We start from the raw sequence: 23,745 nt of genomic DNA, 5'->3' as shown, positions 1-23,745 counted from the left end.
TCCGGATTTTCACTGCTCCCTTCCCACCAGAGTAAGGCAAAACTGCTGCTTTTATATGTATTTTATTGGTTCTAAACATAACTGACAGCACTGCTCCCTCTGCAAGCTGTTACTACAACCAGTGGCATCAGTTTAGTTGCACTCCATTTTCTGAAATAGATGAGTTAGTGGTTAAGTAATAAAATACAGAACGACCTCTTTTAAGGTGGTGTGGGACATTATGGGGAGAGTTCTCCAAACCTCTTCACTAACACAGGTAATGAGTTGCCTTTTGCTTAATATTTTCCTCAGTTTCCAAGCTCTTTCTGCTCCATGGACTGGTTTTAGTCCAGTGAAATAAAGACACTCAATTTCCAAAATTTATAGGGTTCATTTATTACCTCTAGTAACATATTATACTGTATAAATACTCTATCCTTGTTATATGTCCTTTTAAAAAAGCGATAACTTAGAAGATCACATTAGACAAGAAGTATAAAAATAAATACGCTCATTATATGCATTTATTACAAATTATAACCCTTCCCAGAAGGGAAAGAAATATGAAATACTTATGAAGTATATAAAATCTATAGTAATATATTTTACTATATACATATGGAAAGCCATATTCTCTTATGGTCTATGGACTGGCACAATCTTCAATGATGTGAATGCTGGCGTTTTGCTGTGGATGGACCTGCTATCCCTCAGCTTTGCCTTCCCACCTGATCAGTGACTGAGCTCTACAAACCCAGCAGAGGCCACAGAGGACGTTCCCATTCATAATGGGATTATTTTTTTTTTTCTTTTTAACTCACGTAATATCCATTGGCTGGGCTAAGGCCCAAGGTCTGAGTGTGAAAGCACGACTGGAATGCTCACACACTCCATGAATCTGTTAGGCAGGAAGGCAGCACCAAGCTGGAATCAGAAAAGCCAGCGGAAGGTAGGCAGAAGGCACAAAGAGCAACTACTCAGACTCAGATTCCCGCTTTTCCAAGCCTCTGGATTACACGTCACCACAATGGCACTGGAGTGGCTGAGAGAAATGGACAGGCACATTGGGATGACATAAAGGTACTTTAAAAGAAACATGAAACTCTAGTGATTCGTGGAGTTGATATTTGTTCTTGATATTTCTTACTCTTGACAGGTAGAGAATATGGCTTTATTTTTATATAAAACTATTCTCTGAAACAATAGCAGCCATGAATGACATAGTTAAAGCTCCTTTTCCAATCTTTTTTTTTTGCCCTTTGTGAGGTAGGTAAGCCCTGACCAATTATTTTACGCTTTTTCTCTCCCCTTCCTACACGTGGGGATTTGATCAGTACCACAAGATAAATCCAAAAGAAGGGAGAAATAACGGAACCCCAAAATGTTTGCTTGAATGTGTCTCACTGCTCAATTTTTAACAGGCTTAATTTGTAACAGGCTGAAAAAAAGGCAACTGTGATGCCTTTGGGCCTTATCTGCTGAAGACAAATGAGTGACATGGGTCTGCTATCCCATCCAATTTTCAGTTGGCAGGGGATTTTTGGGATGCAAAGCCAGCTCAAGCTGTTTGCACTGTCCCACCTCAATGGATCCTCACCATGAATTTTTTACGCAAAAACGCGCGCTGCCTCTAGCCCTCTTTTGTGTTTTTCAGTGCACTGGTCTGAAGGAAAAAATAAAATAAAATAATAAAAAAAACTTTTTCGCTTTCCCAAGTCGTCCTATCTAGCTGCAGTCCGTGGCGTTGCAGAAGTCTATCAGGTGCTTGGGTTTCTTGGAGGGCTCACAGCTTTCTTGGGGCAGCACGCTGCCATCCGAAGAGACACATTTCAACAACCTCTTCTTGAAGCCCTTCCCACACGTCTTGGAGCAGGGGGACCAGTCCCCCAGCTGCCACTGCGGGCAGGGCACGTCGGCGCAGGGCCGCAGGTTGCTGGGCTTCAGCTCGCGGGCGCAGTCGGCGGCCGGCCGGCCCCGCGGGTCCCGGCACTCCACCGCCCGCCGCTGCCAGCCCGAGCCGCACGACTTGGAGCACTCGCCCCACTCCTCGATCACCCACTCCGAGGAGATGATCTCCCTGATGGCGTTGAAGGATTCCTTCTTCCTGCCGGGCGCCTTGTCCGTGCCGGGCTGCGCCGGCTTCTTCACAAAATAGGTGAACTTGATCTTGGGCTGCGGCAGGTCCCCCACCGTCAGCACCTGGATGGTCAGGGGCTCCTTCAGGGGGCTGAAGCTGCGGATGCGCTCCAGGGCGGCCGAGGAGCCGCTGTAGCGCAGCACGCTGCCCTTGTAGGTGATGTCCTGCTCCAGCGTGGACAGGGTGTAGTCGCCGTTGAGGATGTAGGTGCCGTCGGCGGCTTTGATGGCCAGGAAGCTGCCGTCGTGCCTCGCGCCCCGGTGGTTCCGCTGCTTCACCTCGATGTTGGTGGCCCCCGCCGGGATGGTGACCACGTCGTGGTAGCCAGGTCTGCCCGGGAGAAAAGACAAAACACTGAGTCGTCTGCTCTTCCCTGGGAAGGGAAAAAGCCTCCGAGCACAAGACTAAACTTTGTCTGAAGTCAAGGCATTTAACTCATTAGTGGATGAATCCCACATTGGCAGAGGGGCTTTCTTTTGTGCTGGGATCTCCCTGCAAGTTATCCCCAATCAGACAGATAAATAAACGCTCAGTTCTAATGATAAACTCAGGCAACATCCACTGGAAGGCCAGAGCTTCCACCCACAAAGCACCCACAAGGAGAAGGTGAAGCAGCAGCCCTACACTCACTTGGCTCTAACGAGGGTGCCAGACACTTTCTTGCAGGTGGAGCCGTTGCCCCCGCAGATGCCGCACTTGTCGAACTTCTTGTTGGAGCCGATGGTGCGGTCACAGCCGGCCTTCACACACTGCCCCTGCACGCACACCGACGTGGAGTCGGGGCTGCACGGGGTGCCATCCACCACCTTGGGGACACAAGGAGTCTGGTTACAACATGCACAGTGCTCTGAAACTGCCTAACACAAAATATGGACAGGTGGAAAACCTGCAGCACCGGTCGTTTTTAGGGCTTTTGGAATTAAAAACCAGAGTAGCCCACAGGTAGCTGGAGGTATGTGGTTCTACTTCATCTCACTTGCAAAAATGATGCCATGGTGAGAGGAGAAAACGATCTCAGTCTTCATTAATACCATCCCCTCCCCTCCCCCCCCAAAAACCTACGAAACCATTTTACTGATTTAATATAAAAAAGCCCCATTGCTTTCTAGTGTCACTAGAAGGCAGCCATGTCCCCAAAGCACACTGCCAGGGTTGCTTCTAATGCTGTTCAGCACATCCTTTATTTCCAGGAGTGCTGTTCCACAAAAACCCTTTGTGTCATCACCCTGGTAGTTCCTGGCTCTTACCATCTGATGACAGCAAATTCAAGTAGCTATGCAAGATGAACATTTTTCCTTGTGTTTATTTTAAGCTGTCAGCATATTAGTAACCAGTATGAGAAAGCACCAATGTTCTGGCAAAGATCCCTCAGAGTTTTCCAGACCTATCTCAATGCAATCAGATTGGTAGAAGGAGAGGGAAGGAAACCAGGGTGGAGTGGGAGTAGAGGAGGTGGAAGAATTGTGCCAGAACACTTAAAGCATGCCTGCAATGATCCAGCTGTACTTGGAGGAATAACCCAGTTTAAATATGAGAAAGACATAATTTCAGATTTCTACACCGCTTGACTCTTCACATAAAGAGAGAGAAAATAAAAATCCTCCTCATGATCAGAAGGAAGAGGTGCAGTTTTGAAATACCTTTGGCTGTAGAACAAAGAAGTATCCTGTTCCTTTGGCTCGGCAAACCAGCTTGCATCTGTCCTTTGGAGACACACCGGCAAACTTGGGTGTCCACTCCACTGCAGGTCCACTTCCAAAGGGAGACTTGGAAAACTCGTTGTGCTTTTCACACTGTTCCTCCCTGAACGTTTTGCCTGCAGGCAGAGAAAAGACAGGTGGGCATGAGATCATCTCTGTCCGTGCTCTTCCTCCACAACACACCAATCCCGGGTGTCAAAAATGGGGAAAAATTACCGTTGTTGTCTGGGCAGTCCTCGATGTTACAGGACCTGTACTGCACCCGCTTCCCTTCGCAGTATTTGCCCCCGTTCCTCGGGATGGGGTTGTCACATTCCCTGAAGGAATACTGCACTCCCCCACCACAGCTCCGGGAGCACTCGCCCCACGCGCCCCAGGACCCCCAGCTCCCATGCACTGGAGTCTGGAACGACAACAAAAGCAGGACACAAGTTAAGACAGGAAAATCCATACAAAACCACACCATAAAAACCATCATCATGCTCCTTTTCACCCAAACTCATTAAAAAGCCTGCCCTAAGTTTGTTTATTAGCATTGAATCAACCCCTTCTAACAGATCCCTTCCATTGCAGCATTCTCCCAGCGGCTCTGCAACCCAAGCTGTGCCGATTTCTTTTTCACTACTTACATCATAATGCTTCTTCTCAGTCTTATTCACACACTTGCCATTCATGCACCACTTCCCTTCCCCGCAGCTGGTGCCGTCTGCCCAGGGGAAGTGTTTGGTTTGGCACACGAGCAGCCCTCCGGAGGTGCCGGTGCACCACAGCGTCGTGCACGTACTGGCTGCGTCGGGGCAGTGCTTGGACTCATCTCCAAACGTGAACTGGCACTGCCTGTTGGCATCGTACAGCGTGCCAGGCAAGTCAGAAGGGAGCTGGATGGGCCTGTGGGGCTTGTCCAACAAACACTCCCCTGAAAAAGTCGGGAAAAAAAGGAAAAAAAAAAAGCAAGTCAGATGATGCTGTGGGTTCAGTTTTAAAAGGGATCTGCATTTGCTTTCTAACAGAGGCCTTTGAGCCCACTTGTGCCAGCATTTTTGTAAAAGTGAGGCTCTTCTAAACTCACTGACAGCACGCCAAAGGTTGAGTCTGTGCTGAAGCACTCTTGTTGAAAAAAAAGCACAGCAGTAAAGCACAAGAGCTCAAACGCCACATGAATGGAAAGCTTAATAACCTTACCATGACCGTTATCCAAAAATGTTGTAATCATGTAGGCACTGCATGGAGACCAGGGCTGGCTGCGGTCCAGGTTGGAGAGCATGGATGCCATCATGTGGAAATCCCGGCTCATTCCATTGATGCCAGCACACTGCTTTGCATCGTCATGAGGCATGTTAAACACGTGGCCTTCGAGAAAGGGAGAAAGGGAAAGTCTGTGACTTTAGGAAGTCTGTCCTACGCATTACCAACAGTATTTTAAATATTGCTCTAGAGCTGCTCATAGCCTGGTCTGTAATTAATAACCCGAATCTGAACGCTCCCAGATTTCAAGCAGATGGCACTGGATCTTCTCTCCCCTTTTTTTTCCTGCAGGCACACACACAGCTCTTGCAGACAATGCTGTGCAGGCCGGATTTGCTTTCCAGAGTCCAACCCTGCTCCAAGGCAGGGCTTTGCCTCCTCCCGACTGCTCCGGGGAGGTGCAGGCTGGGCTTTACGGCATCAAGCTGGCTTCAATTAATCCCAGGGAATGGCTTTGCAAAGTTTCAAGTACCTAATTCGTGGGCTGTTGTGAAGGCAGCCTGCAAACCATCGTCTTCTATGATAGAGCAACTGCGGTTTAGATCACAAACTGTTCCCACATCAGCCATCCCAAGAGTATCACATGTCTTGGCACCGCACAGGTCCTGTAAAAAAAGGCAGTTTCATTATTAATCAGATCAGAGACTTAACCTTGGCAAGAGCCATCCAGCCCTGGCAGTTTGCCTTTACTTATGGAAAGAGCATAAATATTCAGCACTTCAATGGGTATGATGGCAAAAATCTGTCTCTGGAACATAGGCGAGGGTTACACGTAGAAATAAAATGCATAATTTCCATCTGAAATCTGCTAAAAATATATGGGGCAGGAACACAGTGCACAAACTGTGAGTTTAGAAAGACAGTGCACAAACTGTGAGTTTCACCCGACATGGTGCAAACAGCAAAAAAAAAAAAAAAATCAACAAAATAAAAAGCAGCTCAGCTAATTTTTAGCCGGCTTCACTGCAGCCGTGGTGACACACGACTGCCTCTGGACACTTTTTTTTGGAGGTCTCCTGGCAGAGGGGGCAGGGAGCAGTGGGGCTGGATGTGATCTCGGTGTCCCTCACCTGCCTGGTGAAGAGGATGGCCGTGTCGTAGTGCTCGGCGTGCCGGTCGCTGGGCGGGTTGTGCTGCTTCTGCCAGCTGCAGAAGTTCCTCAGAGTCAGGGCGGCGTTGGAGGAGATATCCGGGCCCTTGCGCTCCTCGTAAATGACCATGATCTTCACCACCACGAGGCTGATGGAGTTGCGGATGCTGGGGTGCTTGTACAGCTTGGCGGCCACGGAGAGCAGGGTCAGCAGGTAGTGCTTCAGCCCGCTGCCGTGGAACTCGGCCATGGACTGGTCTGCCACCAGCAGGGTCTCCACGTAGCGGGGGCTGGACACGAACCTCTTCTTCCTCCTGCTTCTCGTTTCTGCGTTAAAAATAAGGGAAGGGAACGCGCAGGTGAGCACAGCAAGAGACCACGGTTTAAAAGCCCAGACCCACTCAAGATGTGCACCCAAGTTTGTGCTCCCGCCCCTGAAGCCCGGCGATCCCGCAACCAGGCGGGCACCTCGAGGTGGGCACCTCGGGGTGGGCTGCGGGGCAAGCAGCGGCCACGCATCCCCGCCAGACGCCCCTCTCCTCCCTGTCCCTGCGGAGGCCGGCGCGGCATCGCCACGGTACCTGCGGGCTCGGCGGGCTCCGGCCCCTCCGCCTCGGCCCCCGCCTCGGCCACGGCGCAGCGGGCGGCGGGGGCGGCCCGCGGGACGCCGCGGAGGCGCAGGAGGTGCGGCCCGTGGCGGTGCGCGGTGCCGGGCGCCGGCTGGATGAGGTACTGGCGGCCCCGCAGCGAGAAGGCGCCGCGCAGCCCCGCGCACAGGCTGAGCGCGGCCGCCGAGCCGGGGTCCCGGTTCACGGTGCCGGAGTAGAAGCAGCGGGAGAGGTCGTCCTCGGGCGGCGGCGGCGGCCCGCCCAGGTACTGCAGGGTGAAGTCCGGGGCCAGGAAGCTGCTGTCGGGCTCCAGCTCCAGCGTCAGGCGCTCCCCGAAGGCCTCCAGGCGGAAGCGCTCGCGGGCGCCGGGCGCGCCCAGGCGCCGCGGCAGCACCAGCGCCCTGCGCTCGGCGCTGCACAGCCCCAGCAGCGCCGCCAGCACCGGCGCCAGCGCCGGCAGCCGCCCCCCGCTCCTCATCGCTCGGCGCAGCCCTTCTCCTCTCTTTATTTCACTTTATATGGAAATGGATATGGAGATGTGGGTTTTTGCTTTCAGGTTTTGGGGGGTGTCTGAGTCTTTCTGCCGGCGGAGGACCGCGCGGGAGCCGCGTCCCGCGGTCACTGGAGAGGCGGCGTCGGCTTCCCCATGGCCGGGGCGCGGCGGCGATGCCGGGGAGCGCGGCTCTGCGGGGGCAGCGCTGCCCCTCGCTCCGTCCCTCTGTCTTCTGTCCTGCTCTGGCTGCCGCTTCTCCTGCCCGCCTCCTCCTCCTCCTCAGCCTTCCCCGGCAGCAGCAGCGGCGGGCGGGGAGGACGCTGCGGCGAGTCTCCGGCAGCCCCGGGACGGTCCCGCCTGCACTTCCAGGGCGCCGAGGAGCCTCCCGTGCTTTGCGGAGCGGCGCGCCGCGGGCCCGTCCGCCTCCGCCGTGCGGGTGAATGCGGGAGCGGGGCTCGCCGCCGCCCTTTATGGGGTCCAGCCGTGCCGCCCCCCAGCCCGGCGCTGCCGCCGCGCCCGCGCCGCTGAGATCACTGCGTGCGTAACGCGCCCGCGGGCGGCCCCCGCCGCGCCGCCCTCCCGCCGCCCCCGACGGGGCGGGACGGCTCCGACACGGCCCGGGGTCGGCCCCCGGCTGCCGCAGCGGGCTGGGCTGCGCCCCTTCCCTGCCCCGGGGGTGCTTTGTGCCCGGCTCCGAGCGCTGCGCCCCGCGGGGACCGCTCGTGGGAGCGCCGGGATGCGCTGCGGGTCCGTTCCCTGCCCCGCGGGGCTCGGGGAGCGGCAGGTGGACGGTCTGGAGCTCCTGGGGCTGGGGGGGAGGGAGGGACACATCCCTGCGCGCCTTCGTGGCTTTTCCTTCTACTTTTCTTCTTCTTCTTTTTTTTTTTTTTTTTTTTTTTTTCATTTTAATCCCCCCCTCCCTTTCCCCCTTTCCAAGCAATTCCTGCCCTTTCTCGGCCCTAATAGCTGCAGTCGGTCATGCACCTGTACTTCTGAGAAATGGTTCCTTTCCAATCACTTAAACATGGGCGTTTACGTAGGTGCAGCCAATGTTTTGCTTTGAAGCCATAACCCAAGCATGGTGGTGCTGCTAATCCCCTTAATTCCTATGTGTGCAGCCCCAGCTTTCTGCTTCTGGAGGCCTTTTTGGAGGAGGAGGGCAAAGAAGTGCTGTGAATAAAACCAGAATGCGTGTACCTGTTAGTGACAACTCCTGGGCTTCCCAATTAAACAAAGATGCTTGTGTGTCTGTCAACACATCATTCAACACAGGTGTGAAACTCGGGGGCTGAAAACAGAAGGCACAAAACCTCGGGATAGGGCAAACGTTTCTGAAATTTTATGTATCCACTGTTTTCTTGGGATGAAGTGTCCCATTTATGGCACTAAATCTAATAACCCTAAGGCTTTTCTTCCTAATTTAAACCATGTCAGACAAACTTGGAACCACATGTGTGTGTCAATAGCACAGTCTGACTGCCTGCTAAGTTCTGACAATACATCCATTTCCCATGGCGTTCTGTAAATCTTGCAAGTTTAGAATTGCTCATTGTTTGAAGTTGTGCAAAAAAATACATATGGGAAGATGAACCCAATTTCCCAGCTACTTGCTCAACAAAAGTGCTCTTGTCCCACAGAGTGATGAGCAAAATCAGAACTGGGCCTCAAATGTGGGATTTTCTTTGGGACACAGCAGGAAATGCTGGATTGACTTCCAGAGGCTGCAACTGCTGCCCCTTAATACTTCAGCAGCACCAAAGTCCATTCAGTTATGAATAATTTTTCACTTGAGTTGGAAATGTGTGTCAGTCTCTACCCTTATCTTTGAGATCTGTGTGTGCCCAGCAAAGGTACTATTCATTCATGCTGTTAATTAATTTGGCATTGCACGTGATACCTAATTTAGGGAATTACCAGTTAAAAAGCCTCGAAATAGAAATGTGGAGTGGAAAAGAAATCATCTTCATAATTTTTTTTTTGAGCTAGCATTGGTTCAAGATAGAAACTCTTGCCAATAGATTAATTAAAAATATGAAAACCTCCTTGTTTGTCAGCATAATCAGTGTCACTCAGATCAGCAAAGACCAGAGCAAGGCCACCAAAGGTGTGTCCACGCAGCTGCCAGATGTGCCTTTGGTTTTGCTGCTGGTTTTTGATGTTAATTCTTCGATTTGAAAAGATCCTGACCGCCTTAAAACAGCTTTTTCAGGCTGAAAAGTCTTCCCCATATTCCACCAGGTGGCACTCGCCTATAAAAATTTGTTCTGGGAGTTTCGTGGTTGATCTCCAGCTTTCCTGGTGCAAAGGCTTACATTTTTGCAGGGAGCTTTACAGTTCCCTGATTAGCACAGAAGTTTCCCTGGCCTTTATGTAATATCCAGGGAAGTGTTTTAGCAAAGAATTCAACTGTTCTGTTGCACTACCTGAACACAAATCATGTTGGGAAGCAACTTTTACAACAGGTTTGCTGGCTGTCACACCTGGATCACCACCTGGATCATCTTGTAAGTGCTTGATGTGCTTCTTCTGAACAACCCCAGTGAGTTTAGCTGGATTATTCAGGACATTGAAGCCTCTGTACCCATGTTTTTAAGCTGTATTGTACCAAATCTGTGCCAGCTCCAATCACAGTTTATGTGAATTAAAATTTAGAAACGCACTGACCTTTCTCAGGATTTCACTTAGAGAAAGACCCAGAAAAGGCATAAAATTTGTCTTTTAAAAGAAACTTCTAGTGCTTGGAGAAAAAAACCAAATCCAGTCAGGGATGCAAGATGTTGTAACTCCAAGTAAGCCGCCAGATAGCGCCACCACATCATCGGTTTTGAGTCAGATCATCGTATTTTGCTCTGCAAGAACAGTTTTTACGGCTCAGACCCAAGCGCTGTCGGTCTCTGAGCAGGATTAACAATACCGAAGCTTTAATTTCTTCACCACTGTTTGCATAAACAGCTGCTTCCAAAATCTAAAAAACTAAAAATGCAGCACAAACAACCACCCCAACCTTATTTGTTTAAATGCTGCAGAATGATTGCTTGTTTCAGAAACTGTTATAATTTAAGAATTAAAACAGCAGATGGCACATTAGGCCCATTGAATAGGGGATAAAAGACTCGATGCTGTTGAAAAAGTCCTCTGAGAAACACTTCCAAGATTATTTCTGGAGATTGTTTCTCTATGATGTCTTTGTGTTATGTGTGATTAATTTATATTTTTCCATTTATTGTTCATTTTGAGGCCATTAACCATTGGGTTTTCTTAGTAGGATAACAGGGCTAAGAGAGAAAACCTCTAAATTTTGCCTGTTATATAATCAGCAGAAATATTAAAAAGCAAAACAATGTCCATCATCACTTTAATGAGAAGCGCACATTTTTACTTTGGAGGAGAATCATGGGATTTAATGTGGTGATGCATTTCTTTGTAATTTCTGCTTGTACATTGCTGGTTATCAAAGTTGCCTTAAAAGAAATAGATGCAGAAATTTGGGCAGCCTCCAAATTTTATTGCTAAATAGCCCGTAGAGGCCTGTGTGCACTCAAAATGAGCTGCTCCCTATTCTTTCTACTTTCCATTATAAGCTCTTATCAAAATGGGATTCAGCAGGAACTTGGGCTGACACTCCTGGCTGCGTGAGTAAAATATTTTGCTATTTAAAAAGGAGGTGGTTTGCGTGAGAATGTGAATTCAGACCTGGCCATATCCCATATAAATCCACGAAAAGTGGTTTAAAAGAGTTGAGGTCTGACTCTGTGTCTCACTCGCTGGTAATAGAAGTATTCCTGCTGAAGAATTTGCGCCACCATCTAAATTTCTTGTGAACAGCTGACTTAAATACGAATTTTCATGGTCAAAACAACTGCCAGGGATCAAATAAAAGCAATCAGGCAAAACAAAACACTGCATTATGGCATGTCTGCTTTAAAAGTCTTTCAGAAGTCAAATACAGCTTTGACAAAGGCTCCAAAGTCCCTCGGCAAATGGCAAGGAGCACATTCATAGTGCCCTGAGCTCCACTGACATTTTGATATTTTTACCACACTGGGATTTCAACAGATCCCACACTTTCTCCTGTGCTGTGGACAGGGGGTTGCACAAGCACTGCAAGACATGATACAGTTTCTGTGGAATTCCTCCTCATGAAAACACATCACTGCACATATTAATAATTTCTTACCTTTGAGACTTCTGTGACTGATGCCACACTCCTTCCAAAGCCACTGTCCAGAAAGATTTCCATGCTGTCCTGCCTGGATGTGCTGGTCATTCTTTCTGACCAGAGCCCATATAATGCTGATACACCTGCCAAGAAGTTTGAATATTAGCAGCAAACATTTTCAGTGGAGTTAAATATCAAACTGGGCAGTTGCCTCACCCTGGCTCATCCCCTCTTCCCCCAGCCTTCCTCCTTGTTATGCTGGGTAATCAAAAGTTGGCCATGAGTGTATTTAACAAAGGGCACAAACCTTTAAGGAAAGTGATTAACCACTCTCCACTCTCCAAACAATTTATACACGTGTTTAGACTCATCTAATCCATGCTTTGCTAAAAGCTTGGATGGGCTTTCCTCTTGTTGTAGGGATGGGGCTCAAATGAGCAACTTACTGCCATTAAGGAGCATCTCCTAAAATCCCCTAGTGAGTGTTACCCTTCTTTAACTGGTAAAATCCTGAGGTACAAAGAGATTAAGCGATTTCTTAGCAATAAGACAAAATACCTTTGTTACATCAATGCAATTCTTAGACATTTGCAGAACCTGTAGCTCTGCCAGAATTTTCAGGACCGGGCTCATGATGTTGCTGATCTGTTCTTGCTTTTTGGCAGTTTTATCCACATTTTGATCAGAACATTGGTTGCTACCTCTTTTTTTTTCCCCACGCTTTCAATCCCCCTTGTTTCCTAATGTTAGGCTCTAATTTCAGATTGCTTTTTGCTCCTCTTTTAATGTTGGGGATGAAGTACATGGGAAATCTTTGCTTGCCATCAGGTACAAGGACATGTAAGTCAGTAAGACTTGTTTAGGTGTCTTGGGATGGAACAAAGTCTAAAAAGCTCTCCCTAAATCCTGGATTTAGGTCTTCCTAAATCCACATAATTTCTGTATGTCAACACTGACATGCTCTTTTAATCACAAGGTCAGCTGAGCTGGAGGCAAGACATCACCACATATTTTGCCTGACATATCAGGATGCCTAATATTTCCATTTTATCAATGAAATGAGTGAAATAAAAGGTTGTAACACTGATCTTAGGCAAAGAACTGCAGGATATCGTGGTGGGCTGACCTTGGCTGGATGACAGCTGATCCCTCATTCCTCCTCATGAGAACAGGAGTCTGAAAACAAGATAGAAAAGCTCATGAATTGACATAAAGACAGGGAGATCAATTACCAGTTACTGCCATAAGCAAAGCAGAGTTAACTTGGGGAAAGTTAATTTAATTTATTGCCAATTAGAGCGGGATGGTGAGAAGAAAAGACAAGATCTAACCGCTGCTTGCCTTACTTTCCCCCCCCCCCCCCTTAGTTCCTGCCTCCTCTGCCTCGCTCCCACGTGGTGCAGGAGGACGGGGAATGGAGGGCTGTGCTAAGCCCGTGAGAGCTCCTCTTTCACACCGTGTGATTTTCCCAAGCCATGCCAGAACTTACCACCAGGAATTGACAAAATAGATCAAGCTGTTCCATCAGGTTTGAGTCGATGCTGCCCCTTCCTGGCTGTCCCTCGCTGACACGTCCCCAAGGAGGTGTGTGAGGTGAGGAAGCCTCTGGCTGCCCAGGCGGGTGTTGCGGGCAGAGGAGCTGAGCAGTGGCAGCCAGAGCCTCCCTTTGCTGCTGCCTCCCGTTTTTGGAAGGTTTGACCTCTCTGTCTGTCCCAGTTGCCTGCAGAGGCCTGGTTGTATCTCCCTGGCTGAGCTCAGGGAGCCCCTCTGGCACAAAACCTCTCTTGCACAACTGCAATTCCCACTGTTAATACCTTCCCCCCAGGAGCAGCCCCCCTGCAGCAATGGGACACGAGCTGGGGCACAAAATAGGAACAAAGGGGACTCAGCGGACACGTAGGCCCTGCTCCTGGGAATATTTATAGTCAGGCTTAACTCAGCATCGTGCTAACCTCTCACAGGATCCAAAGCTTCATAAAAACTTGGCCGAAATGCTCTGTTTACAAATGATATCCAGAGGAAGCATGTGCAGTGTCTTCTACAAGAAATGAAGCTTTCAAACAAAACACCATCCATCGCCCATGTCAGCTTATCCCGCAGACACAGCAGGAAATCAACAGACAGTAGTAAACCCACGCAAACAGAATTTCTATTTTCACTCTTGCTGCTCTTAGGTCTTCTGAAAGAAACATTGTTGCTGCTTAAGACCAAACATCAAAAAGTGGGTTGACAAAACATGTAACTTCCATTTATCATCACTCAATTTCTCCTCTTGCTTTGATATGCAAACCCTTATGCAAAGCCCTTGCTGTCGGGGACCTAAGAAAAGAGGGAAGGGGTGAAATAGGCATGGGGAAAGCTTTTCCCAGTATTACTATATCTAGCAGTTAATCTCAGTATTTTGACTCATTCTCTCCTAATTGTTTCCCACCTTCTGTTTAATTGGAGGATTAGAAGTTTTAATTCCAAATATATTTCTATATGCTGTTAAAATATTGCAGGGAGAAAGATGCATCATTGTTTCACATGGAATATTTTTTAGCAGAATAATTAATTTAATTGCCTGCACAAGCTCAGCCATCCTTTCTGACCATAAGATGGACATGACTGGAAGATGGACATCATATCCCCCTTCCCTCTGGCATTGCCCTCTCCTGTTGGGAAAGAGGCCTGGCTCTTGTGCCCAGTTTGGACCCATGGGGAACACAGCTGAGGCAACCCCAAATTCTTTGGGTTGCAGCTGGTTCTGCCTGCCTCAGTTACACACTGGGCAGAGGGACATCTGTATGTCCCTTGGGAAATGCAAGTGGGCAAGAGGATGCAAAGTCCTCTTTGTGGCTGATCCGGGCTGGTTTGGGCCCTGTGGAGGTGCTGATTGAGGTCATGTGCCTGCTGATGGGCTGATCCTCAGGGATGCACTGGCAAGAGCAGGGCAGAGTTGGGCTAGTCCCCGTTAAGTGTGGGATTTAACGAGGGATATGGATTGGAGGAGACTTCTTGGGCTTCTGAGGCTGACATTCCAATTATTTCAATTATTCCAATAACCATTCTGCTTATATGTTACGTGTCTTCAAAGCCGTTGAGGGAAGCCCCTTCCCTGAGACCTCCAAGCTCCCAGAGTAGATCAGCACAATTTCCAAGCTTCCCTCACCCACTTTTCCTTTCTTGATTATTTAAAAATCTCAGAAGCTTTTGCTCAATACCATTTACGAACTGAGCGTGGTATAAAAATCCCAGCTCCAGTGCAAATATGCACAGCTGTCACATAGAACACACTTTTTAAAACCAAGGCACCATCAGGTATTTTAGCAAACAGGTAAAAATTTTCCACTTTATAAAAACATGCATTTATGTAATCCTAGTGATGCCAGCTGAGCTGGCTTTGCTTTATATGGTAAATACACCAGCAAGAAATTGCTAATAAGGCAGAAAAGTGAACCCAAATTTGACTGAGAGGGCCCTGCCAGCTTTGCAATTTGGATTTCAAAGCTCTCCAAGAAAAATATTCTCTTTTTACTTCCTCAAAAGGATCCAAACTCAAACATGGTGTCGGAAACAAATTGAAACGCTATGAACACTCCAGCTATGACATCAGGCACTCAAAAACTGCAAGCAGTGACAACATTAACTCGTGATTTTTGCTTCAGGGAGAGCACGTGTGTAGATGTGCTTTCCAGCAGGAGGGATGGAGACAGAGGGCTGTAAAATTGAATGTGATGAATTTCAGGACTGCATTACGTGTATCTACCTGGCACCCCAGCAATGGAAAGGATGCACTGGTGAAGGAAGCAGCTTCCAGACCCCTGTCCCTAAAACGCTGCAAACCATCCGTGCACAAACTCCCTGCCTGGGCTTGTTTCAACATCCGAACAAATTTGCAAGCAGTTTTGATTATCCAAGAGTAAGGGAATGCAAGCCTTCTGACACTTCCAGAAAGCCTCCAACAAGCACTTGGAGCAGGAATCAGTGCCTGGGGAACATTACCACACAGAGATAAGTTTAATTACAGACATCAGCATTTTGCTGGAGAGGCTGCCTTGTCCAAAATTTTGCTCTGTATGTCATTTCAACCCTCAGAGATAGCACAAAAAGGATCAGCTGGTGTTCTAGACTCCAGGGCCAAGTGGTGTAAATAAATGCTGCTCCACACATGAGTAATTCCTTTGGCTGTGTGTGTGCTGCCTCTGGGTCAGGGAACACAGGACAAACACTGACCTGTTCTTTGTACTCCTAAGGGGTACTCAAAGCCCAGCTACCTCCAAGACCTGTGCTCTCCCTACCAGGTGGAATTAGGCTTTGCTACGGGAAGTGTCTCATTTGTCCAGGAGTTGGGGTGGAAAGGCCTCTCATCCCATTAAGGCAAAAGAAAAGGCATTACCTACTCCAGTACACTCAATTTCTTCTTGCTAATGTGAAATTAGTTGACCACCAACCTTTTCAAAGGGACATTGTAATCTAATCCTATTTAAAATCCTATTAGAACCATTGGTTTATGGCTAGATTTTGTAATGATCATATACCAGGTAGCATGGGAGCAGTATTTTATGTACAGTTTTAATTCTGTGTTGTCAGAGCAGGTGTTAAGTTGGATTTCCGGATGCTTGGGTTTTGTCTGGTTTTGACATAGATCTACTTTTAGGGCTAGCAAGGAATATTGAATTAAGACAGAATATAAACAATTAAATTAATGAGCTTATTGTTGATCTTACATTAAGAGTCAGGAGGAAGAAATTTGGTGCTATAGGGTGTGACTGAACACATAGATAATTATCTTATAAAATAGCACGAACATTGGCCAGAGCTGGAAAAAAGCAGTGCTTCTAAAGAGGAAAATATTTTGCTGCTGGGGATTTGGGGATTTGTGTGCTAAGAAGGGGCTGGAGCGGGCGGTTCTTTATGCAGCATGGAAACACTCCCAGCCATTCCTGCTCCCATTGAGTTTTTTGTCATCCCTGCACGCTCTCTAGAAACAAGTGACACGTGGCTTCCCAGGCACAGAAATGGTGGCAAGTCTAGAGCTGCTTTGATTAAGCTGTTCTGTAGTATTAGGACCACCCAAAAGATGGCACTAAACTTTTAGTCCTGCTCACATGCACCCACACACATGAAATAATACTCAGAAATAGCTCACTAGCTTAATTCTGTAATTTTGTGTGCAAAAGTAGGAATCATTTTAAGATAATTCTATGTTAGACCAACAGGAAAATTGAGGAGACTTTTATATAAGCAGGTAAACTTTGCACTGCAAATATGACTTCCCATGGCCCACATGAAAGCATTCATGCTCTTGTAAACACGACAATGTGACATTTGGTGAGCTGTGAAAGCGGCTTAAAATTACCCAGGAGTTAGGCACTGCACTTAAAATATTTGTTTCTTTAGAAGCTGTACGTTGACCTTTCTAAATCTGTGGTTATTGGGCCCAAAGTATTTTTATTTATGTGGGTGCAATGTGGAGCCATCCCACCAAAGCCCGCGGAGCTCTGTGGAATGACGAGGGTTAGCAAGGGGCTGATTGTCACTATCTTTTTTAATAGGTAGGGCTGATTGTTTTGATTTTTAAATTAGCTTATTTTCTGCAATAGGAAGAACAAGACATGTTTTTGCTAGTCACTTTTTCAGTTTATGATGTAATAGTTGAAGGAGGAAAAAGAAAATCCTTTCATATTTATAACCTCTAAAAACTCAGAAGTGGCCTCTAATTTACACCAAACCATAAAGATGAGAGTGTTCCGAGAAAATGCTAGAGGAGGAATCCTCACATCCTGTGGGAGTAATTTTCTACAATTACTTCAGTTTCATCATTCTAATCAAATACATGTTAATAATAAACGATATGAATGAAAGAACACTGAGCACCACCTTTGCTTGGAGCAGAAATCATTTGGGTAGCAAAAGAAGTTGAGAGATCCAACACCTTCCACAAATATTTGACTCCCCTTTTTATGAGGCTCCTCTTTTGAATGTGGTTGCCTGTAAAACTACAGCTAAAGTAGGAGGATAAAAAGAAACTTCCCAGGAACTAGACACAAAAACTTGCACCAGTTGCTCCAAAGCTTGTCCCCTCCATGAGTTTAGCAATTCACTCACTTCTGCCTTTCTTACTGCTTAACTATCTGGTTATAATCAAAATAAGAAACTTGGATGTTGGGGTTCTCTTCAGGGAATGAGCTGGAGCACATTCAAGAGGATTGACTGCCACCTGCAGAAAAACTGCACAGACCTGAAAGCAGCAGCTGGCTCGATTACACTTATTCACCACGGAGTAAAGAAGGCAAAAAAAAGAGAGATAGTGGAAATACACACACAGCAACTGGGTGAGGAGCTGGGTTCCCTTTGTGCTGGTAGCACAACAACAAGAGTTCCCCACCGAGAGATTCTGCACAGTGCAGAACAGTCAAAGCCTCTGTGTATTTCATGGTTACATTTTGGATCTCACAGTCCCAGCTCCTTGAAGCTAAAGGCTTGCCAATATTGGATGTGCAATAGGAATACGGAGTTCTAATAACCACTGCTAATATATAATTCAATAGTTGACTCTAAAAGCTTTGTAGTTACAATTTTGATGTTGTGTATCAAGGCCAAGTGAAGCAAATATTTACCATCTCTCCAAGGCCTTCCTAATTTGATTTTAAACAACTTCACATTTTAATTAAAAAAAACAACCTGAAAATAAGTTGCAGCATAAATATTAGGTCACTCCACAGGAGCATGTTTTGGGCAGGAGTAGGTGACCAAAGCATTTTTCTGACAATCATTGCAACCTTCACATTCTGAGGGGATTTGAATGCACTGCAGATATTTTCTATAGCAGAGAGGAGGTACAGTTTCTTACCTTGAGCTTGAAGATAACTTTGCAATGAAGTAAGAGCTGGAGGACGTCAAGGGGAGGGATGATAGGGAGGGAAAGAGGCTGAATTGAAACATTACTAATTCTCACAATGGTAGCTCAGTGAAAAAAAATGCTGCAGAACAAACCTGCCTTCATCCAGTCAATTTTTGGAAAGAATTATGGTCATTTGGAACTGAGTTCTTACTTGAAAACTCTTTGGAAACAGGATACTGCTCCCAAGCACTTTGAGCCCTTTGAGACCTGGAATGAGATTCATCTCACTCAGCCTCAGACATCTGCATTGTGCCTGTCTGCATCTGAACCCCGAGTCCCTTTGTCACTGGAAAGGAATACATATTTGGAATGTGCAATCCAGCTCACCCACCATGGACATCCACTGTAGGCTGAAAAGAAGAGCACGAGTGAAGTGCCCGTTCTCTCCCTGCTGAAACCAAAAGGTACCTATAAACACTGTTCAGAGGCACATCCAAAAGTCCTGGGAGAAATCCCTTCCCCAGTGTCAAAATATTTTTTTTACATTCTTGAAAGTCCATGAAACAGTTGCAACAGCTTTATATATTTAGGCTTAAAAAAATAAATAAATAAGAGGAGCAGTGTAATGCAGCCTTGGCAGACAATGTGGCACTGGAATAAATTATGACAGCAGTGTTTGTCTTCATAGATCTGCTCCCAGAGAAGTCAGCCATTGTTCCATAATGCAGCCTGTAGAGCAGTCTGAGCCCGGGGATGGATTTGTCTGGTCAAAGGGAGAAGCATTTTCCATCTATAAGGACCTAGACCACTGAGGACAAGCAAGAGCCTGTGGGGCATGATTCATCTGATCCTAAGGCCAGTGGCAAAAGCCACAAGCATTGTACCTCTTAGGTGCCTGCCTGTCAGTCCTGTTTGATCTCTTCAGTCCTGTTTAGTACCTTTACAAGTGATCTGGATAAGGGGGTTGAGTGCAGCATCAATCAATTGCAGAAGAAACCAGACTGGGCAGTTCTGGGCCCCTCACAATGAGGACGTTGAGGTTCTGGAGCATGTCCAGGGAAGGGAATGGAGCTGGGAAGGAGTTGAAGCCCCAGGAGCTGCTGAGGGAGCTGAGAAGGAGGCTCAGCCTGGAGCAAAGGAGACTCAGGGGGGACCTTGTGGCTCTGCACAACTCCCTGACAGGAGGGGGCAGCCAGGGGGGTCGGGCTCTGCTCCCAGGGAACAGGGACAGGAGGAGAGGGAACGGCCTCAGGCTGGGCCAGGAGAGGCTCAGGTTGGACATCAGGAGGAATTTCTTCCTGGAAAGGGTGGTCAGGCATTTGCAGGGGCTGCCCAGGGAGGTTTGGAGTCCCCATCCCTGGAGGTGTCCAAGGAAGGACTGGAGGTGGCCCTCAGTGCTCTGGGCTGGGGACAAGGTGGCATCAGGCACAGCTTGGACTCAGTGATCTTGGAGGTCTTTTCCAAGCTCAGCGATTCTGGGATTCTCTGTCAATTAGCAAAGGTGCCTGGGTTGACTAATTAAAGGTGCTGTAGGCAGGGCCAGTGCTCCTGTCTGCAATGTGGAGCTGCTTCTGTGGATGCAGCTGCAAGAAGTGGCTGGAATGAAAACATAACTGCAAACGTAAACCTGATGCTGAAAGCAGCTGTAAAAAATCCTGGTAACAGAGGAACAGTTGTTTTCTATCACTATTTTGGAGCCTAGAAGCCCACGGTACATTCCTGGCTGTGGTTCTGCTCACTGTGTGACTTAAACCAGGATAATTATGACTTTTATGTCTTCCAGTTGCTTCAGCAGGGAAACAGGGGGAAGGGTATCTGCTGGTGCCTATTTGTCACCACTTCATTTGACCTGTGCAAGCCTAGACAAATTCTGAAATCTTGCAGCTCAACTTCACAGTTAAGGGGAACTTGGGGATATTTGATTAGGATTAGCTTTGAATGGCAGCACTATCTTTTAGCTAGGCTAGGCCTGGATCAAGCCAGCATAACTTACCTGGGAGAAAGTCCAAGCAATGAATTAATCAGTCAATCTTGGATGTGCAAACTTCGATTTACTTCATGGCATCTAATGCATGAGCTTCGCCTTCTCATTTCTTTTGCTTCTCCTGTTACCGCAATGTGTTGCTAAACCTGGAAGCGAAACCATGAAAATATTGACCTCAAACTTTGGATTGGATCCTTGTCTCTGCTGTTACCTTCCCTTCTATTTCCCATGATTCCCAGCTTTTATGTGTGTTTGGGTGCTCACACCGTGCTTCTGCCATTTGTTTGCAAAATATCTCGTAGGCTGAAGCTACTGTGGTGGAAATCATTAATGACCCCAATGCGTGCCATGCCTAATTAGACCTGGAACTTGTGCCTTATCTTCTCAGAGGCAGCTAAAAATCTCCAAGGGAGTTGAATCATGATGGTTGTGGTGCATTTTGATAAAACTTCCAAATTCAGTCCATATTAGAGAATTCCTGCTTTATAAGCAGCTGTTCATTCTTGATTCCCTTCATTTTTGACATTCTTGTAAATTTAAGTTCATTTGCCACACAGGGGCTTGAAAGTACAGCACATTGAGCTGTTTGCTCCAGTGCTCTGTTACAATGTTTTCCCATAATAAGAGGGCATGAAAACATCCAGCTATCTGCTGGAAAATGTACTAATTATTTTCTGAGTGGTGAAAGGTCACAGCCGACAAAGCAAGGGAAAGACAAGCAAGATCCACATAGCTCTGCACTGGAATTGCACCTTGGGAGGGAAAATAATAGTTATTAATACAGCCATAAAAGCAATTGTAAAGCTTTTCTAAAAGCATGTTGTCAAACAAGGAATTTAAGACTTATTTTGTGTCACGATCAGGAAGAACTGCCCATAGAAACAGAGTTATGGGACTAGCAAAGAATAGGAACATTTTATTTTCCAATTCATACAGCAAACTTTGATCATCGTGCAGGAAATAGCCCAGACTTGAGAAATCCTGCCACTGACCTCGAAGGTAGAATAAAACTAAGGGAAAAGGGGAAATAACTCACCAAATTTTTAATTAGTATTATGCCAAGACTTTTAAGAGTTTGAATTCCAAACATGTGTTCTAAGAAAGGAAAACATTTTCTTTCATTGAACAGCCCTGGGGGTTCACTACCTTTTTCTCCCCCTCAACTCTCCCTGAGAGGTGCTCTTAATTCTTGTCTCTTGCATGTATGTGTAAAAATACAAAGTCATTTGTAAGGAGTTCACTTAATTCCTCACTCTTAGCTCACATTTGTTACACATTTTGTTTGGCAGACTGGAAGGGAAGAGTGTGCTCCAGCCAGGGAATGCTGCTGTCCACTGAAAAATGCATTTGGATGGAGGAGCTCTTTTTCATGGGTGGATTGTGGCTTTTGGCAGCAGAGGTGGCAGGAAGCAGTTGCCATAACTACTATACCATAAAAAAAAAAAAAAAGAAAAAAAAAAAAAGAAAAAAAGGCTTTAAGTAAAGAACCATTTTTGAAATGATGGTTTTGTTACCATTCCTGGTAGAATCCATCAGTTTAATATGATGGGTGGCAGGATCCTGAATGTGGTCTCCTGAGTGTATGCTCAGGATATGCTTTTAGGGCTAAATTCAGGCTTTGGCTTGTAAGGTACATAGAAGAGGAAAATACATAGCCAGCCAGAGAGCTGAACATAATCTGCCTTGCGTGGGATTTCAGGTTTTGGCTGGAACCACACTCCGGTGTTAAATAGCAGGATAAAAAAAAGAGTATGTTTTTCAAAAGCTTTAAGGATGGGATTTACAAATTTGCTGGAATGAGTTAGAAATGGAAGTTACCTTTTAAGTGTGAATCTAGTAGTAGACATCATTTAATATTTATCTCTATTCAAGTGACAGATACTACCCAGATAAAAAGCCCAGATATAGTTGATAAACACTGCAAACAACTGGAGTAGAACCCAGGGATGGTTTATACTGGGTCAAACCCAGCTGAAGGCTTTTCATCCTCAGCATTACACTACACATTATTGTCCCTGGCAAATTACTCTGGCACTATTTGCATGCTGTTGGAATCCAAAAACATTTCACACTGCTAAAATAACCTCTGTCTGTTGCCATATAGACACCAATGTAGTTTTTGTGGTCCTCCAGCTACTTCCCTGCAGCGCTTTGAGCTGTGTCCGAAATGATTTACTCACAGGACCAAGTCAGGTGAATTGGCCTCACACACAGGCTCAAGTACTGGCTCCCAGGCAGGATTTATCCCTTCCTCCTCACAAATTTCTGGGGTCAGCACCTACGTTGTCCTGCAATAAGCCTCTGCAACCTATGGTCATGATGCACCTTCAGCTGGGACCCTCCCCCTGATCCCAGGCTTTCTACATTAACCAAGAGCCCTTGAGGCTAATCTCGTTAACCAAGCTAATGCCTAAATCCTGTGTCTCTGAGGTGCAGCTTCCTGGGCAGAGCAGGTGTCCAAAGAAATTCTCTTTTCCCTGCTAACCCTTTGCTCTGAAAAGTGGTACATTCAGAGGTACCTTAGGAGTGACTGACTCACTCCCACCCCTTTTTGAGTTGTAATGCACAGAGTGGCTACCATTGCTTCCAAGCAAGAGTAGGAGCCTCCTGGAATATGTAATTAGATAAATCAACTGGGCTTTAAAAAGGCCTAAAATGATAAACCCATCTGGGCTGCAGCCTTCAGTTTTTTAGTAACAATATCCACATTCTCATTAAAAAATGGGCTATGAATTCTTCAGCTAATGCTTCTAATGGAAAACCATATTTATCCTACTGGAATAAAAATTTTTGTTCCTTATATTTATCTGCTAAGTTTAACCTTGTATGAAATTATCCTACACCATCTGGGCTCCCTTCTTAGTTAATTCTCCCTCCTTGCTGTATCTAATTGAAAATTAAAGCGTTTTTTCCTCTATCACCTCTCCATTCTCTTATTTTAGCTGTTCTGCTTTAACTCAAGATATTGAGTTCTATGAGATCTAAATTAACTCCCTGAGTTTTCCAGAGTTTTTGGATGCTGCCTGGTTATGGCTTACATCCAGATTCAAGAGAGAAGAGATACAGTTCATAGATACTGTTCCTTCTTGGAGTTTTTCCCCTTCTTTTTCTCTTTTGTAGCTGTAAATGAGAAGAAACTACATCTCCTATTTTTTTTTTTTTAATCTAATTGGTATTAGACATGCTCTTTTCCATATTTCTAGAAACTTGACCAGCTATGAAAGCAAACCAGGTGATGATTTAAATACACATTATGAATGCAGCCAAAGGAAATGGCTCCGGGGTAGAAGATGTGGGCTCTGGGGAAGCAGAGCCCAAGACTGCAGCCATACTGGGGAAGCCTTGAGCAGGCTGAGGCAGGCAGAGACCTTCTGGAGGCAAAGCTGTTCCACAGCAATATCACAACTTGCCTTAGGTTCTGGCTTCATCTCTGCCTGGCCTATTTTGGGGTAAAAATAGCAAAAAAATGCACAACAAACTCATCCCAAAATACTAAATGCTCTGATGGAGAGGGAAGCAAAGCA

At 46.6% G+C, this 23,745-nt stretch overlaps 1 protein-coding gene and 1 long non-coding RNA gene across 6 annotated transcripts; both read right to left on the bottom strand.

Annotated features, from left to right (window-relative positions):
* Positions 1-350: 350 nt before the first annotated feature.
* Positions 351-7,751, bottom strand: ADAMTS1 (ADAM metallopeptidase with thrombospondin type 1 motif 1). The gene is made up of 9 exons (XM_069026416.1): positions 6,733-7,751; positions 6,132-6,478; positions 5,534-5,666; positions 4,999-5,166; positions 4,446-4,732; positions 4,033-4,219; positions 3,757-3,932; positions 2,747-2,922; positions 351-2,446 (listed from the first exon to the last, which is right to left on the bottom strand). Exons 1-9 carry the CDS (start codon positions 7,235-7,237, stop codon positions 1,705-1,707), a joined length of 2,721 nt encoding a protein of 906 aa, XP_068882517.1. The 5' UTR covers positions 7,238-7,751; the 3' UTR covers positions 351-1,704.
* A 386-nt stretch (positions 7,752-8,137) lies between these two features.
* On the bottom strand, positions 8,138-22,547 carry LOC138116757 (uncharacterized). 5 transcript variants are annotated; one of them, XR_011154327.1, is made up of 7 exons: positions 22,402-22,547; positions 20,231-20,367; positions 18,247-18,282; positions 12,901-13,730; positions 12,538-12,587; positions 11,430-11,554; positions 8,138-10,101 (listed from the first exon to the last, which is right to left on the bottom strand). It is a non-coding gene; the product is annotated as an uncharacterized lncRNA (long non-coding RNA). The 5 variants fall into 5 exon arrangements; XR_011154328.1 differs by lacking the exon at positions 18,247-18,282 and having other exon boundaries at positions 22,040-22,547; XR_011154325.1 differs by lacking the exon at positions 18,247-18,282.
* Between the last annotated feature and the right edge of the window lie 1,198 nt (positions 22,548-23,745).

This window comes from Aphelocoma coerulescens, chromosome 1 (genome assembly GCF_041296385.1).
Source record: "Aphelocoma coerulescens isolate FSJ_1873_10779 chromosome 1, UR_Acoe_1.0, whole genome shotgun sequence".
Taxonomy (NCBI): Eukaryota; Metazoa; Chordata; class Aves; order Passeriformes; family Corvidae; genus Aphelocoma; species Aphelocoma coerulescens.
The sequence above is the reverse complement of the archived record's forward strand: the minus strand, read 5'-3'. Positions and strand labels throughout refer to the sequence as shown.